The 19311-nt window shown below is 41.4% G+C and overlaps 1 protein-coding gene across 2 annotated transcripts in view; it reads right to left on the bottom strand.

The window, feature by feature from the left end:
* LOC114648013 (cytochrome P450 2C25-like) overlaps positions 1 to 18879 on the bottom strand; it is a 110915-nt gene extending 92036 nt beyond the window's left edge. Inside the window, exons 1-2 of one of the 2 annotated variants that reach the window (XM_028796771.2) lie at positions 18344 to 18551; positions 18090 to 18252 (exon numbers count right to left, since the gene is read on the bottom strand). In XM_028796771.2, the coding sequence (XP_028652604.1) occupies positions 18090 to 18252; positions 18344 to 18520 (340 nt within the window). In that variant the 5' untranslated portion in view covers positions 18521 to 18551. Of the gene's footprint in view, positions 1 to 18089; positions 18253 to 18343 lie in introns of both variants that reach the window. The other variant, XM_051918752.1, reaches the window with a different exon arrangement.
* Positions 18880 to 19311: the final 432 nt, after the last annotated feature.

Here is a 19311-nt window from a genome sequence, read left to right as displayed (position 1 = left end):
GAAAAGGAAATGTGCATATCTCAGTTCAGTAAAGAGCATGTTACATTTATTTTCGGTGTCTGTAGTCATTATTTGTTGGAGTTGGAAGGAACACAACAAAAAGTGGTGACGAGGAATTCACAGGAATAAGATAATAATATCTTATTATTGTGGTAATAATTGCAAAGGAGCAACGAATATTACTCCATTAATAAATGAAGACAAAAAAGGGAAAAAAGCATGCCATTATTTGTTGCGAAGGAAGCGTAGCAACAGCAAGGAAGCATTTGTGAGTACCAATAATACTATAAGGAACATATTCGGGACTAAAATGACCTTATCGTGAAGCAAGAGTGACAATGTCTATTGCAAGTTCTAGATACGTAATACAACTTTTTCATGAGAACGTAATGCAGTAGAGCTCGTATACGGAGAGTTTTGAGTGCTCTGTTAAAGCAATCAATATTACTGATGAAAAATTAGTTCCTACTTTTTTGATTGTTATGAGAGCAAAAACATTCAACTTGCTGCATAGTCTTGTCCAACCAGATAAGTCTGAAGAGAAATCATATTGTCAGTTTGTTGGAATTTTGAGCGCACATTTTTCACCAAAGCCATTAGGAATTGCTGAACCATTTAAATTCCACAAGCAAAATCAGGAGGAAGAGAATCAGTGACAATGTTTGTGTCAGCACTAAAGAAATTATCTGCACTGTGAATTCAATGTGTTAACCTTCTCTATTTCTCTTTGTTTCCTAGGGTACGAAGTGGAAGCAGAAGCAGATAATGGCTGACGGTGAGATGGATTGCGTTGATTGCGTTGTCGAAGAACTCCAGGCTCTCGATATCCATATCCAGAAACTCCTGTCCAGATGGAGGCACATGAGAGTTTTGAAGGCTCATCTACTGGAAAAATCCTCCCCAACATCTGAAATCGTCACAGCAAATCAGTGTTCAGTAACATTGACTCCACGCCGTGCCGGTCACTTTCAAGACCAAGTGAGTTTCACCCCCATGCCTTGTCGTTGAAGTAACAATGTCAACGATGAGGAACTCAGCCTGTTTCAGCTTTGCAGGTGGAGGTGTAAGGATAGCTCACCTCCATCGGCGCAGGCAAGCATCTCCACCCAGAACCGGTTCGACCCTCTCCGCTCCCCCAGTTTGCCTTAAACCCCGGGTGATGTATTTGTGATTGGAGATTCAATCGTATGAAACCTAAACATCTCATTCCCTATTCAGAAATCTTTTGTTTCTTGTTTTCCCGGTGCTTGTGTTCGAGATGTTATGAGAAGAGCACAGACAGTCTTCAAGAGGCACAAGGCAGGGCAGTGGGAGCCATTGTAATACACGCTGGGGTAAACAAAGTGAGAAACTGATAGTCAGAGGTTCTCAAGGCGGACTTCACAGCACAGCACTAATTAAAGCCACGCAGGAGAGGATCCCGGCTGCAATAATTTTCATCTCGGGTCCCTTACCTCTGGTTAGAAGATCGAACGAGTATTACGAGTGTGCTGGCAATAAACATCTGGCTGAAAGGCTTCTGTGAGGGTCAAAACAGGTTCATAGACAACCATGTCCTCTTCTGGGAGAGGCCGCGTTTCTTCAAACGAGATGGTCTGCATCCTAGTAGACTCGGCATCTGAGTCCTCTCCGAAAACATCTCTAAGGTAATTCATCTCTCTTGACTCTCTATTATTACTCCTAACCCTTTCCGTAATGCTTTGCCAGGACATGATAATTCTGTAGCAAAATCTTCCTCAAAAGTGCCCTGCATTCATACTCTAATAACTAACTTCAATGTTTGTAAAAAATCTAGACAGTACGACATAAATATGAATAATTTAATTACAATTACACCTCTAGATGAACAATGTATTAAAACTATAAAAACAGACTACAGATTAAATAAAAAATATGCACAGAGCGGTGCTAATACAAATAACTTAATTTCTATCTCGAATACCCATAACGCTCCTACAATTCCGTTCTGCTCTTCCAAGACATTAAATATGGCTTTATTAAATGTTAAGAGCATTAACCAACAAGACGTTTTTCATCAACGATCTTATTAATGATAGGAAAATCGATTTTATTGCAGTAAGTGAAACGTGGCTTAACTTTGATGGTGCGGCTGTTTTACTCTAATCTGAGCCTCCGAATTACATCTTTGGTCATGTAGATTGTCAAGGTAAGAAAGGCAGCCCTTTAGCAAACATTTACTTGAGCCGGTTAAAGTGTAAAGATGTCAACTTTGGCAAATTCAAGTCCTTTGAATATCTTGCAGTTGTTATTCATGGAGTTTCTCAGTCTCTAGTATTGTCCTTGTATAGACCTCCTAAATACAATGCATCTTTCTCTGAGGAATTCTCAGACTTAGTGTCAATTGTAATTACGAACTATAACACGTTCCTAATAGTTGGTCACTTTAACTTTCATATCGATAATCAGTGTGACCCAAAAGTAAAAGAATTCATGAACCACCTGGACTCTTTTGATTTGAGACAGCACGTTAGTCAGCCTACACACAAAGCAGGGCATACGTTGGATTTAGTAATTACTAAAGGACTATAAGTTGATGTGAAGCACATCGTTGACATTGGTCTATCAGGCCATTTTCTCTTACTGTTTAATATAGAAATGATGATAGAAAAAATTCACGAGAAGCATATTTTTAAAAAAAGCTTCTTTGATTCATCAGCAGCTTCAAAGTTTACAAACATTCTAAACAACCAGTCCATTTGTAGTGCTTACTACAATAGCAAGGATAATGTATATAGTAAGGTGGAAAATTTTACTACTAAAGTGAGAGCTGCTGCTGACATAGTCGCACCTAAAAAGACAGTAAAAAAATCTTCTAGCACTATTATACCATGGAAGACTCAAACAGTGTCTGATGTAAAGAGAACATGCCGGAGAGCTGAGCGTAAATGAAGAAAAACTAAACTGATTATCCACTAAGAGATATTGAAGGCTAAAATAACTGAATACAACAACATAGTCTATCTTGAGAGGCGCTGTTATTTCTCTAAAATTATAAATAACAATGGTAGTAATCCTAGAGTCTTATTCTCTACAGTTGATCGTCTGTTAAACCCAGGTCACTCAATGGAATGCCTCCAAAAAACTTCCAGCGAAACTTGTGAGGCTTTTGCTGTATTTTTTAATCGCAAAATTAATGATATTAGAAATAATATAGTACATCTCCCCAATACTGATCCTCTTAAACCCGGTACTCCATTTTAAACAAATTAAATTCCTTCACCGGGATAGATTTACCTGATTTATATAAAATAATTTCTCTGTCTTAAGACCGCTGTAATTAAGGTTTAGGTTTAGGTTTAGGTTTATTTGTCATATATAGGTTAACACAGGGTCAACATTACAATGAAATGTGTATGATGAGAAAAACAAGTCACTCAGCCTAGATCAAATAAAGCTAAAAATAATAAAAAAAAACAAATTACAAGTTAAAAATAGACTAGCCATATAAAATAAAATGTGTACGTTTTAAAAGAAGTTATAGAGCAATATGAGTTGAATGAGCAGCAAGTACAAATGACAGTTATTGCACAGATGATGTTTAATACAGTAAGTACAGATGCATATTCCATAAAGTGCAGATGCATGTTCCAGTCATCATTCAGAGTGTGTGCAGGTACAGTTTGTGTGTGAGTAGTGCAATGTAGATGTAATGCAATGTACTGTAGGTGTAATGTAAGTGTATGTAAGTGTTCAGGTGTTGCTGTTGAGGAGTCGAATGGCCTGGTGGTAAAAACTGTTCTTAAGTCTTGTAGTCCGAGCAGCCAGACTTCTGTATCGTCTGCTAGACGGTAACAAGGAGAACAGGTGGCGTGCTGGATGGCTGTGGTCCTTTATGATGCTGCTTGTCTTACGTAAGCACCGATGGAGGTAAATGTCTTCAATGGCAGGGAGACTCTTGCCCGTGATGTGCTCTGCTGCCTTCACCACTCTCTGTAGTGATTTCCGGCTGCTGGCAGAGCAGCTCCCATACCAGACGGTAATGCAGCCTGTGAGAAGACTCTCGACCACACTCCTGTAAAAGTTTGAGGTGATGTTGGCATTCATGCCAAACTTCCTCAGCCTCCTCAGGAAGTAGAGCCACTGGCGAGCTTTCCTGACCACAGTGTCTATGTGAAGGGTCCACGACAGATCCTCGGTGATGTTTACTCCGAGGAACTTGAAGCTGTTAACCCTTTCAACTTCTACATCGCTGATGTAGATGGACTGGTGTTCTCTGCCTTGCTGTTTCCGATAGTCCACGATCATCTCCTTGGTTTTGTTGATGTTAAGAGACAAGATGCTATCCAGGCACCAATTACTCAGTGCCAGCACCTCCTCTCTGTAGTTGTCAGTGATAAGGCCTGCTCAAGAAAAATAATCTTGATTCCTCTGCTTTTGCAAATTTTAGACCTATTTCTAACCAGCCTTTCTTAAGTAAAATCCTAGAGAAGGCAGTCATTATGCAGCTAAATGACCACGTCAATAAACATGCTATTCTTGATAAGTTTCAGTTGGGTTTTAGAACAAATCACAGTGCAGAAATTGAACTCATTAAAGTAGTAAATGACTTGCAGGTAAATAAAGACAGGGGCTGTATATCTGTTCTCGTCCTCTTAGAGCTGAGTGCCGCATTTGATACCATTGACCACAATATTCTTAGACATCACCTTAGTCAATGGGTGGGCCTCTCTGGCAGTGTCTTAAATTGGTTTGAGTTCTACCTGGCTGGTAGAAAACATTTTGTTAGTTGTAGTAATTATACTTCAAAAACAAATGATATTCTATCTGGTGTTCCACAAGGATCTATCCTGGGTCCACTACTCTTTTCGATTTACAAGCTTCCGTTAGTTCAGATTATCTCAGGGCATAACATAAGCTACCACAGCTATGTTGATGACACACAACTGTATTTATCAATAGCGCCTGATGACCCAGACTCTCTTGACTCACTGACACAATGTCTTACTTTTGTTTCTGAATGGATGAGTAGTAATTTTCTTAAACTAAATAAGAAGAAAACATAGATGTTAGTGATTGTCAAAAATTGTTATAATGAGGGTATTACAAATAAACTCGATCCATTAGGATTAAAGTCAAGACGAAGGTAAAGAATTTAGGGGTAACTATTGACTCTGACCTGAATTTTATATCACATATTAATCAGATTACTAGGACAGTGTAACAAAGGCGCTATATAGGCGCCCGACCCGACACAGATGGATAAAGAGGCACGTATAAACACACAAGACTTTTATTTTTCTTCACCCGTGGATGCACGTCTTCCCCGTGACCCACAGGCAATACACAGTCCATAAAGCACTTGTCACACACACCAACAGTTTCTCCCTTTTACCACCACTCCTCCTCCTCAAGCTTCGTCTCCTTCCTCCCAACTCTGGCTCCTCGAGTGGTGGTGGATGGCCCTTTTTATATCCCACCCGGAAGTGTTCCAGGTGCTTGACCACCTGGTCCTAATTGCCCTTCTGGGTGGGGATGAAAATACGTCCAACTGGGCTGCTGACTCCCTGCAGCTCCCCCTAGCGGCCATCCGAGCCCCCAACCAGACTGTAGAGGACTCCATCTCCCATGAAACCTGCGCTAGGTTAGGGAGTCATCGTCCGCCAGGGAGGCTGCCACCAAGCGTCCCGGGGAAGGTATTGAACTGTCCATAACTGCTCCCCCGGAACAGATGTAGCAGAGGCGTCCCTGCCGGGCATGGGACCCAGCTGTCCATTACAACAGCATTTTTTCACTTAAGAAATATAGCAAAAGTTAGACCTTTTATAACATTGCAAGATGCTGAGAAATTAGTTCACGCTTTTGTTTTCAGTTGGCTAGATTACTGTAACACACTCCTCTCAGGACTACCCAAAAAAGACATCAAACGATTGGAAACTAGTGAAGAATGCAGCTGCTAGAATCCTAACTAGGAAAAGAAAATCCAAACACATCTCTCCAGTTTTGATGTCACTACATTGGTTACCTGTGTCATTTAGAATTGACTTTGAAATACTTCTTATGGTTTACAAAGCTTTAAATAATCTTGCTCCATCCTATATTTCACAGTGCCTCTCACCTTACACTCCTAATTGTAACCTTAGATCTTCAAATGAGTGTCTGCTTATAATTCCAAAAGCTAAGCTTAAAAGAAGTGGTGAGGCAGCCTTCTGCTGTTATGCACCTAAAATCTGAAATAGCTGACTGATAGAAATTCACCAGGCTAATACAGTGGAGCACTTTAAAAAACTGATAAAAACACATTACTTTAACATGGCTTTCTCATGGCTTCATTTTAGCTTAATCCTGATACTCTGTAGATGCATTTAATTATCATTATCATTCATGGTGATTCCGAAATCCGTACTAACCTCTACTTTCTCTTCTGTTCTTTTGTTCGATTTGCGCTACCACCACCTGATCAAAGCACTGTGATGTCCCTACATTGATGGATTAAAGGCCAGAAGTCCACATGACTGTCATCATCAAGTTCTTCCATGTGAACCCTAAATACCATGAGGACTGATTGAGGTCATTTATGTTAGGTAGAATGCCTAGAGGGAGCTGGGTGGTCTCGTGGCCTCAGGACCCCTGTAGATTTTTTTTCCTCTAGCCGTCTGGAGTTTTTTTTTTTTTTCTGTCTTCCCTGCCCATCGGACATTACTTTTATTCTGTGTTAATTAATATTGCCTAATTTTACCTTGTTTCTCTTTCGTCATCCTATAAAGCACTTTGAGCTACATCATTTATATGAAAATGTGCAATACGTAAAAATAAATGTTGTTGTTGTTGCTAAATGACACAAATCTGAGGCTGGTGTGTGGACTGAGAAGTGAAGCAGTACAAAAACAGCTTCTGACAAAGTGCCCTAACCTATACAAAGGCAACTGAAATAAGTGTGGCAATGGAAATGGCAGCTAAAGAGGCTTAGCATTTGAGCTCCAACAGTCAAATTCATGTTACTATACAGAGCAAGGATGCTTGTGGAGGGCACTGCTATCGTTGCGGCAAACAACGTCATTTAGCTCCAGACTGCAGGAATTGTGACAAAAAGGGTCACATTGAGAGAGCATGCAAATCCAAGAAAACTACAGAGAAAAATTATAGACATGACAGCAAAAAAGTTAGTATTTAAAAAAAGATGTTCACTCGCTGCAGCCTCAAACAACAGAGGAAAGTGACACAACTGAAGATGAAGTGTTTTTGAATATTTTGAGTCTTGAAGGTGGCTCACAGGGATACCAAGCATCTCCATTGTTGGAAGAACAAGACGTACGCATGGAAGTAGATACAGGTGCAGCTGTTTCTCTCGTGTCATATAAAACATAAATTCCTGAGGCATCTGCCAATAAAAGCAAATATAGTGCTTAAAACATATCCCAGTGAACCTGTTATTGGGTGTTGCATGATAAAAGTGACTTTTCAACTGAATGTGTAGAAAGCCACCTTACCACTTTATGTAGTGGAAGGAGATCACCCGTCATTACTGAGGAGATCATGGTTAAATAAAATTACATTGGATTGGCCAAATGTCTATATGCTGCTCAGAGGGGAAACAAAGTTGAATGAAGTCCTTAACAGACATGTGAACTGCTTCCTGGTGAGATGAGGAGCATGAAGAACATCACTGTCAGACTTACCAGTAAACCTTATGATATTTGACCAAAGGTTGAAGCTGAACTGGCTTCCTTAGTTAAGTCTGGTGTTCTGAAACCTGTGAGTGTAAGCGAATGGGCTCCTCCTATTGCACCTGTGATAAACAAGGATGGATCAGATTGTATATATGCGGGGACTTTAAGGTGACCATCAATCCTGTGTTGTCTGTAGATCAGTAACAACTTCTACAAATAGATCATCTGTTTGCAGGCCTTGCTGGTGGACAGAAATTCTGCAAAATAGACAGCCTGTCGCAGGCATTTCTCCAAATGCATGTTGAGCCAAAGTCTAGACAATTATTAACTATTATGACCCCTACCATTCCATTTTCACTGCCTACCATTTGGAAAATCATAAGTGGACTTCCAGAGGTCCAGTGTTATCTAAATGGAATGTGACTGGGAGGAATGAAGAAGAACACTTTCAACATTTGGATACTACCCTTCAGTGCTTAAAAAATGTAGCGTAAAGGATCGTAAAAAATAAATATGTTTTTTTTCCAGTCCATTATAGAATATTTGGGACATGCAATTGACTCTTGTGAACTGCACAAAGCACCCTCCAAAATCAAGGCAATTTTTGATCCTCCTGCTCCTCAAAACGTAAGCCAATTACTTTGTTTCTGGGACTACTCAACTATGGAAAATTCATTCCAAATCTGGCAACTCTTTTGAAGTCACTGCATCAAATGTTATGTCCAAACAAGGCCTGAAAGTGGACAGAAGAATGCAGAAAAATGTTTACCATAGCTAAAATCTGATATCCTCAGCTTGCATGTGATGCTTCTCCATATGGAGTTTGTGCAGTGATTTCACAAATTAGGCCCTCTAGTGTGGAGAAACCAATTGCTTTCGCTTCACGTACCTTGAATAAAACAGAAAGTAATTACACACAAATTGAGAGGGAGGCACTGGGAATCATTTTTCCATCCATCCATTATCCAACCCGCTACATCCTACCTACAGGGTCACAGGGTTCTGCTGGAGCCAACACAGGGCGCAAGGCAGGAAACGAACCTCGGGCAGGGCACACACATACACACACACCCACACACCAAGCACACACCAGGGACAATTTAGAATTGCCAATGCACCTAACCTTCATGTCTTTGGACTGCGGGAGGAAACCGGAGTATCCAGAGGAAACCCATGCAGACACGGGGAGAACATGCAAACTCCACGCAGGGAGGACCCAGGACGCAAACCCAAGTCTACTAACTGCGAGGCAGCAGCACTACCACTGCGCCACCCGGGAATCATTTTTGGAATTCGCAGATTTCATCAGTGCCTATTTGGGAGAAAATGTAGTCTTCTTACCAATCAATGACCCCTTACTACCATCTCTAGGCCTCATTCTGCTATACCATCACTAGCAGCTAGCCAAATGCATAGATGGGCATTGCTTTTATCTGCACATACCTATGATATTAAATACTACAAGTATGAGTTGCATTCCAATACAGATGGACTCACATTTACCCTTGCCAGTTATCTGTTTAGAGATCCTTCAGATGGATATACTATATTTTATATTAAACAGGTAAATGAGACACTTGTGACCTCAAGTCAAGTAAAACAATTCATTTGGAATGCTCCAATACTGGCTAAATTAATGGACGTAGCCCTTACTGGTGAAAGCCCTAGCACTTCAATAGAATGAAAACCCAACCTTCCAACGAAGACTGAACTTTCTGTACAGGCTGGTTGTCTTCTTTGGTGTCACTGCGTTATTATCCCTCCACCACTAAGAAAACATTTGATCCAGCATCTTCATGCAAGTCATGTTGGTATTGTCCACATGAAGGACATTGCAAGAAGCTACTGTATTTTTTGTGGCCAGGATGAGATGAACATATTGAAGAGAGGGCCAAGGCACGTTCTTCTTGTGAGAAGATTAGAAGTGCCGCACAGCTGGCACATTTCACCCATGGGACTGGTCTGAAAAAGCTTGGCAGTGTATCCATGTGGATTACTCAGGTTTCTCTGAAGAAAAGATGATCCTGATGGATGTGGATGACTATAGCATATAGCATATATATATATATATATATATATATTGTGGAGGATTGCCGGCTTCCCAGTCCGGCCCTCACCCCCAGGCCGCTAGGAGGAGCCCTCCAGACAGCATATTCGTGCCCCGAGTTCCAGCAGGGCCTCATGGACTTTGTAGTGTTGTGACACAGCCCTGCTGGATACCTTGGGGGCCGCCAGGAGTCGCTGTAGGGGGGCTAGTGGGCTCTTGTGTGCCCTATAACCCGGGAGTGCATCAGCATCACGTGTCCGGAAGGAACGACGTGCTCCCGGGATGAAGAGGACTGTTTTGCCCTGACCCGGAAGGAAAATGGACTTGTGGGTTTGCCCAGGAACCATTTCCGGGTCAGGGTGTATAAAAGGACTGTGGGAAGCCCAGAACACTGAGCTGAGCTGGGAGGTAGGGTGGCGACGTGTCTGGGCGAGGAGGATTGGTTATAGAGAATAGTTTATTGATTTATGAATAGTGTGGTGTGTGTAGTGCTTTGTGCACAGTATAATAAAATAAATAATAGTTATTATACTTTCACCTGGTTTGAAGAGTGGTACCTGAGGGTTCGAGAGGTGGCTCCATGACTTAACTGCTACAACTGTCGTCGGCCGGGCCACGTGTGGCAAAGTTGTCCCCAGAGGACAGGGGAGCGGTGGGACAGAAGATACACCGTTCCCCCAAGGTTCGCTGGGGAGCCTAGACAACGTAGCCAAGGTCCGGCTAACGCGTCCTCCTGGAGGAGGACGTCCCTCGCGGGGCTGGTCACTTCACCCCAGTTGGCTTCGCTAAGGGGGGGGGGAATTGTGAAGGATTGCCGGCTTTTTACTCCGGTCCTCACCCCCAGGCCGCCAGGAGGAGCTCTCCCAGCAGCGTGGACGTGCCCCGAGTTCCAGCAGGGCCGCCTGGACTATGTAGTTTTTATACACAGCCCTGCTGGATACCTTGGGGGCCACCGGGAGTCGCTGTAAGGGGGCTCGTGGACTCTTGTGCACCCTATAACCCGGGAGTACGTCACGGTCACGTGACAGGAAGAAACGATGTGCTCCCGGGTTGAAGAAAAGGACTGTTTACCCTGACCGGGAAGGGATAAGGAATTGTGGACGGATTGAACAGGAACACCTCCGGGTCAGGGTGTATAAAAGGACGATGGGAAATCCCAGACGTTGAGCTGAGCTGGGTGGAAGGGTGGCAACGCGTCTGGGAGTGTGGAGGATTATTGATTATTGTGTTTATTATTGATTATTGTGGAGAGGAGGGTGCTTTGTGCACTTTATTATTAAAATAAATATTCATATTTGGACTTTTACCTGGTGTCTGACGTCTAGTCTGAGGGTTCAAGGGGTCACGGAGACCTCAATCTATCACAATATATATATATATATATATATATATATATATATATATATGTATATATATATATATATATATATATATATATATATATATATAGTATATAGCATATATGCCTATAGTGGCCAGAGGTTTCTGTTATGCACTTAACATCTGCTGTTAAAACAATTGAGAAGTTAGAGGAATTATTCTGTCGTCATGGCCTCCCAGAGCAAATTGTGAGTGATAATGGTCCTCAGTTTGTGTCACAAGAATTTGCCACTTTCCTACAAGCTAACGGAGTTCAGCACATTCGTTCTGCCCCACACCATCCTTCTGCAAATGGATTAGCAGAAAGATTCATACAGACAATGAATCATGCTCTGAAAGTATCGCAAGACAAAGGCTCTCTTCATACATATTTAAACCAGTTCTTACTGTCTTATTGGAATTCTGAGAACAGCACCACTAAAGCTTCACTTACCATCCTACAACTTTTGACATAAAGATCCACCAGAAACAAAACAAGTAGTATATCATCATCAAAAAAATCAAATTGAACATCAAGAGAAAAAAAGCAAAAGACAGTGTTTCATCCTGATGACTCTGTATTGACTCAAGTTTTTAACAACAAATTTACTTGGGTTCCTGCCACCGTAACCAGTCAGAGTAGACCTGTTTCTTACATTGTCTGCACTGCTGATGGTACTGTTTGGCAAAGACATGGATCAACTGTTGCAGGGATCACCAGCATTAACTGAGCCATGAGATGTGGATTGTCCTGATTCCAGTTCTGACAGCAGTGGAAATTATTGGCCTGTTATTGAGGAATGGAGGTAACAGAAACTCCATCATCGCCACCTGTGAATGAGGAAGAGTCAGCTAGAAAATCCTTGACATCACTCTGAACTATTTCACTTTCAAAATATGCTTACTCTGAATGTCATTATCCTGCTTAACACAAATGACCTCCTACATGTCCAGATTTATAAGGGCTCATCTGCAAGAATGGGACAGAAGTTTAACCTCTCCCTTAAATAAAAAAATGGCTTTAGCTTGAATTTATTGTTCTTGTGCTAAACAAAATGTTATCAGTGGCTATAATTATTATTTGTTTTAGTTTGAAAAAACACAACAGGTTTCACCGATTAACTATTTTATGCATTCACTGTTTCAGTGACATTTCTCCACACCATCTCCTTTTTCTCAGTTGCTGTTTATCTCCTTCTTTGGAGGATATGCCAATAATTCCTCAGTTTTTCACAGTTGTAGTTCATGGTTGATTGGCAGTTCAGGGCCCGACTCATAAAGACATGTACCTTTTGCTGTGAACGTGGGTTAATTCAGGATTGCACAAGACAATTGGATAATGTACTGGTGAAAAATAAAGCTGTCACAAAATGGAATTTGTTTTGAGGCCCTGCATTATCTAATCTCTGATTTTTGGAACAGACCCTGGGTGCTACAGGCACTGTGTTCAAACATTGGCTAGTAAACTTTGTAGCCATGTAAGTGTGGGGATGGAGTTTAGATGCCTTGTATGACACCCATCCTATTGACTCACCCGCACAATACTCAAAAATCATCACATGTGTGCTTCACCCATTATTCAACTTTTCAAGATAGCGCTGAAGGTGCTTGTACATAAATCTCTTTCTATTTGTCTTTTTCATGTCTTCTAAGTATGACCGTTACATAGGCTGTGTGGGCAGTGCTGTCATAGGGAATATTCATTTTACGTTTCACTGTCTAAGCATTGGTGTAGACCAAGTCTCAGATTGCATACAACCACAGCAGTACTCTGAACAGAAGGTGGTATCACATGCCACAGAATTAGCACTTAGACAACTTTGTTAATTTTATTACACAATCGTGTGATGCTATACTTTAAGAAGTACATCTGAAATGAGATATTTGGGGAAGGACACCGGGCAAATGAAATGAATACAAATCTAACTGGTAATGCCTCTGCTAATGCCTCCAAACATTTGTCTCATAATTTTTAAAGCGGGTGAATTGCAGTTGCCAGTGGGGTGCCAAGTATTTTTGTGTGTTGGCTGTGGCCACTCCATTCCACACCTTGTAAACATCATTGACTAGTACCACTTAAAATAATTCAGTTTTTGACTAAAATAATTCAATTGTTCTTACCTATTCCATTGTTTTGTCTTGGTGGAGTTCTGTATTACTCTGCTTTCCCCTTTTGCATTATTAATGTGTAGCCTTTGTCAGAATGCTTCAAATCTCACAGACTTACCACTGTTTAGAAGGTATTGTAGTATGTAACCTTCCCTTCTACATTTATAACCACAGGCAGTTAGGAACTTAAAAACAGATAGTGTACTAAATGTGTATTTTAATGCTCATGTAAAACATAATGTCATTTGATATATTTATTCTTGTTAATTTATTAACGGTTCCACTGTCATCTATCCATCCATTTTACAAACCCTGAAAGTGTATTCTTTAGTAAATTCTTGTAACACAATTCTAATAACACAATGATTCTGTGAAATGACACAATCAATAATTCAAAATAATACCTTTTTTGTTCTTTTTTTGAGTGGCAGGAAAAAGCTTCTGGACTTGTCACTAAACTAAAAGTGTGCCTTTAACTTAACAAACGTTGTCTCCTTAGTGCATATTAATTATAATCTATATATATAATTCACTAAGCCGCCGCCAGCGCAAGCAAGACACCCATGGAAGCACGCAGGACGGAGCCACGCCCACCAACTCTAAGACCATTGGATATGATGACAAATCGCAGAGCCACGCCCACCAACTTGGACGCAGCAACTCACAAAACAGGGCGTCATTCGCATTCGTCTCTGCTACACTCCACATGCACCTCTGAGCCACGTTGACTTTTCATTATTCTTTTCGGTTATGACGCACGACCGCGTCCACCATCGCAAACTGTTTTACACGCCATGGTCTTAGAGTAGGTGGGCGGGTCTCCGTGAGTTGCTCTTGCGAGTGGGCACATGACTAGGCGGTGTGTATGCTTCGAGAACGAGGGTGGATGCAGCAGGACCATCTAAGAAGAGGCATGTTTGTCGCGGATGTGAATCGCTGTATGCAGCGTGTAAAACAATTTGCAAGGGGTATCCCATGGTCTTCGAGTTGGTGGGTGGGTTTCTGTCAGTTGCTCTTGCAACCGGGCACATGACCAGGCAGTGTGTATGCTTTGAGTGCGAGGGTAGACGCGACAGGACCATCTAAGAAAAATCATGTTTGCAACGGATGTGAATCGCTGTATGCGGCGTGTAAAACAGTTTGTGAGGGGTATCCCATGATCTTACAGTTGATGGGTGGGTCTCTGTTAGTTGCTCTTGCGAGCGGGCACATGACCAGGCAGTGTGTATGCTTCGAGTGCAATGGTGGACGCAATAGCACCATCTAAGAAGAATCATATTTGTCGTAGATGTGAATCGCTGTATGCAACATGTAAAATAGTTTGCGAGAGGTATCCCATGGTCTTAGAGTTGGTGGGCGGGTCTCTGTGAGTTGCTCTTGCGAACCGGGCACATGACCAGGCAGTGTGTATGCTTCGAGTGCAAGGGTGGACGCGACAGGACCATCTAAGAAAAAATCATGTTTGTCGCGGATGTGAATCGCTGTATGCAGCGTGTAAAACAGTTTGTTTGTCGCGGATGTGAATCGCTGTATACGGCGTGTAGAACAGTTTGCGTGGGGTATCCCTTGGTCTTACAGTTGGTGGGCGGGTCTCTGTTAGTTGCTCTTGCAAGCGGGCACATGACCAGGCAGTGCTTCGAGAGCGAGGGTGGACGTGACAGCACCATCTAAGAAGAATCATATTTGTCGCAGATGTGAATCGCTGTATGCAGCGTTTAAAACAATTTGTTTGTCGCAGATGTGAATCGCTGTATGCAGCGTGTAAAACAGTTTGCGAGGGGTATCCCATGGTCTTAGCAGTGTCTATGCTTCGATGTGAATCGCTGTATGCAGCGTGTAAAATGCTGTATTGTATGTTGCCCTCTCCAGAGTTACATCTTTTCATTCACCTACTGTCTTATCCTCAAAACCAACCCCATTTGGACAACTGTGTCTTTCAGGAAGTGTTCACCCATCAATACATAATTATGCGGCGTATGCTACACCGCGGGTTGGCTAGTATCTAATAATATGTACATTCACCAAACTCTGTGTAGCCCAAAAATATTTAGTAATTATACAATGTAGTTTATGTTCTGAAAAAAGCAGCTCATAATATGTGCTGAATAAAAACTCCAGTCAGACTGCAAACTACAATAAATGAGTTATCGTCCAATTTTTTGTGGCAGATTGCCAACTAAAATACAGCTTTGGTCATTATGCGATTTATAAGTTTAACTTATTTAAACACTGGCCGGAGTTGTGTTACTTATTATAATTTGGCACTTTAACTTTGGACTAGAAATTGAGTTACTTTGCATATTTGATACTCCACTATTGCTCATCCCTTCATGTGACATTCTAAACCAGGCCTGTCCTAAACTCCTTGCTCCCCAGTCCTAAACTAACCTAATCTTTTGGCTCCCCAATACATTGGTACCCATTTCCTTTAAATGTAAGCCATCAAATTGGTGCCATCTTTTCCAGAAGGAATCCCAATGTCACATAAACGTATACCTTTCGATCATGCCTAACAATTTGAGCAACATATTAAACATTTTAATGTCCTCGTTCTTACCTGGACTGCTGTGTGGCACAGGCAAAGCTTAAAGAGAAGACTAACTTGTCAACTTTGTGCCTTGGCTTGGCATGTAACTCTTGAAATTTCTACTGTAGAACTGATAACCTGACTTTACTTATGTCATTTGTTCCAACATGGACAATGACATCTAGATCCCATCAACCCCAAACCCCCAACCCAAACCTGGAGAAGAGCCTATTCACACTCCCAGGGTGCTCTCCCACCTGTGGATCTGGAGGACATTACACTGTATAAGACCGTCTGCTTCTGTATCAAACCTGAATTTCAATACCACTAAGACTAAATCCAGGTGACCCATTGGCTCCACATATCTGCCCACATCACTCTTAAAAATACTTGTTCTTTAATGACACTTTACTGTTATTTACTGGGTTGTGTGGTTCCTTGTTGAGCCTTTGCTTGACAATGCAGCATTTTGCACTGGGAAGTGTTCTTTATATACAGTATGAGGTTGATTCTTTGTGCTTTCAAAAACATAATATGTAGAAAAAAACTGAAATAGTAGGCTGCTTATAGGAGGATACTGACAGATTAAGAAAACCTAGACTTAGCCTGTGTTATTGTATGTAGTTCTTTTAAAATTATGACCCATTGGTATCTCACAAATCTGTTATTATCTACTCATTGGTATTTGAAACTTGTTACAGATCTAAATTAAAATCTTTCTTGCAACCTTCATGTGAATGGTTCTTTTGGTAACCAAAATTGATTCCCCTTTGACACCTTTATTTTTACAGTATACCTCAAGAGTTAGTCCACTTCTGTAAGGTCCTGAAAATGGTTTGGCATTTCCAATTCTGGGCTTGATGTCCCAGGACAGAATCCACCCTTTACCTTGCACCTTCATGACCCACCTAACTCTATCTCAACACAAGAAGTCCTAACTCATCCATGCCACTCTACAAAACCTCCAACATCAAATTATTAAAATTTGCATAACTACATTTAACAACTCCCTTTTTATTAAGATGTAGATGCTATAATTCACATTATTTAAGAAAAAAAATATTGGTTTAAATGAACTATTGCAGATATTTAACAACTATAATATTCTCATCGGGCGGGATGGAGGAGCATTGGGTAGCGCTGCTGCCTCGCAGTTAGGAGACCCGGGTTCACTTCCCGGGTCCTCCCTGCATGGAGTTTGCATGTTCTCCCCATGTCTGTGTGAGTTTCCTCTGGGTACTCCGGTTTCCACCCACAGTCCAAAGACATGCAGGTTAGGTACACTGGCGTTTCTAAATTGTCCTTAGTGTGTGCTTGGTGTGTATGTGTGTGCGCGCCCTGCGGTAGACTGGCTCCCTGCTCGGGGTTTGTTTCCTGCCTTGCGCCCTGTGTTGGCTGGGATTGGCTCCAGCAGACCCCATGACCCTGTAGTTAGGATATAGAGGGTTGGATAATGGATGGACGGATGGATGGATGGAATATTGTCATCCCTTGACTGCCTCCATCTTTATTTATAATACTTTACATAAGTGATTGCTTTCCTAACATGATGCCCAATTTTTGTTCTTTAGCTTCAAAGCTGCCAAAAACACTGTTTTTAAAGAGTATGCTCCTCCTTTTAAATAAACGCTTATCTCTCGCTCTTCTATTTTTTTCAATATAACCACTATGTAGTGCTTTATCTAAAAATTATTTTTGCGTCCTAATTCTTCCTCATTAAGGAAAGGCGCTGTCCTGCAGTCTCTTACCGCCACTTGTGCTGTTCCGCTCCCAACATTCTGCAAAATCTGAACCCAATTCAGGGAAAAAAAAAAAAAAGTTTTGCGTTAACTGCCCTTGCGTGTTAGCCCATGGCTATTATAATGCTATTAGGGAAACCACACTGCACCTTAAGTCGGTGTCCTATGGAGTGTGTGAAGACACGTCAGTAACATGTAACATGATGTAAATGCGTGGCCAGTGGAAGAGAGACATTGGTGTGCGAGCGCTTCCCACTGTATACTCTCGTAACAGTACAGTGTATGTGCTCTAATTGTAATAAGTGTTTTGTGCCATAAGTGGGCCCATACTCTACTTTAGTAGAGTACGTTACCTATTCAACGAATAAACGCACGACGAAATGGTCAATAAAAACGAAAGTAATTTTTGCTTGACCTTTTCCCTCTATATGAAATTTGGGGTGAATTACACGAAATCAAATGAAATACAGAATAAAATAAAAATATGACTGTAAATCTAGTAAAGACAATTTGTTCACATGTGGAAATATATCACACACGCATTGCAGTTTTCTTCGTATAACTGAGAGGTGCCAGTGTACCCGAAATGTACCATAGGCTGACCAAAAACGTCTACCCGAATATACTGACTTATACCTATCGATTTTAAAATCAAAATCAGCGTAAATAGTGAAAACTACCGTATCCCTCGTTGACTCTGGTAAATATCGGAATCTCCGCTCTGCCAGAGAATGCGTCTGCATTTTTCACGAGCGCTTCATAGACTGCCTCGAATCCAACCAGAACCACCGCGGGCTGCTGACCAAGGTGAACAGTCATCACGGGGCCGTAAGTTTTGCTCATCTGTGGATTAGAGAGAAAAGAAAAGGTCCGTAATGTAGACATTATGCAGCTCCAGACCTACACGCAGCATTTATCTTAGAAATCCGCCTACCTTTATGAAGCTCAGATGCGGTCTCCCACCGTCCACTTGCAGCAGGTTCCCTATTACAGGCAAGGGAGTCGGACCTGGCGGCATCTTTGCGTAACGAATCGAGCCTTTCTTAGACAAAGAGAAAAACAGCAGACCCAGTACGATGGCTGCTAAAATTACTGTTCCGAAGAGTTCCATGTTTTCGTACTAAATGAACTTGTGAGTACGATCTCGGGTTTAAATAACGTGTCGAAATTTTAGAGGGTGTGCCAGTGGAGCTATTGCGCCACAACCGATTTTGTGTACTCGTTCAGTAGTGGTAGACTTCTATAATTTTAGAATAGAACTAAAAGCGTTTTCTGCCTTTATTGATACGTTCCGAGAAACTATCGAACACAAAATTACAAAACGTTACAATGTGAAGTATTAAGGTTAAGCGGTTTTTATTGTCAAACTCACTTTTCAAATTAAGAATAAGTTAAATCTATAAGAAATTAACATGAATTCACAATTATTATTATTATTATTATTATAAACTGAAAAGGGCAAACGCTTGCAAAAGAGAATAACTACAGTTTTGATCAGACTGTATATCTGGCACTTTTATTTGGTTTTACAATTGAGCGTTAATTATTGAAAGAAGGGTGGATTATACGCTGCAGCCTAATTTTTCCAATACAACGAATAGGCTAGAAAACATGAGTTGTCACACGGCATTAAAAAGTTTTTGTTTTTTTTTGTGGAGTTTATCCCTTCTATGCGTGTCTGTTTGTCTTGTACTCTACGTCAAAAATACTTCAGTGACTGGAGGCATGAAGACGTCCAACTTGGTATGAGTGGCTTTACTTGTGCCCGTCTGCCCCGCGTCCCGACTAGGGTTGGTTTCTGCCGTGTGTCTGACTCTATCGATATAGGCACTAGCTTCATTCAGCCCTTACCTTTAATTCAGTGGATTTGGGGCAAGACGAAAAATAATTGGACCTTTTTGC

This window comes from Erpetoichthys calabaricus, chromosome 1, assembly GCF_900747795.2.
Source record: "Erpetoichthys calabaricus chromosome 1, fErpCal1.3, whole genome shotgun sequence".
NCBI lineage: Eukaryota > Metazoa > Chordata > Cladistia > Polypteriformes > Polypteridae > Erpetoichthys > Erpetoichthys calabaricus.
This window is presented reverse-complemented; position numbering and strand designations above follow the sequence as displayed.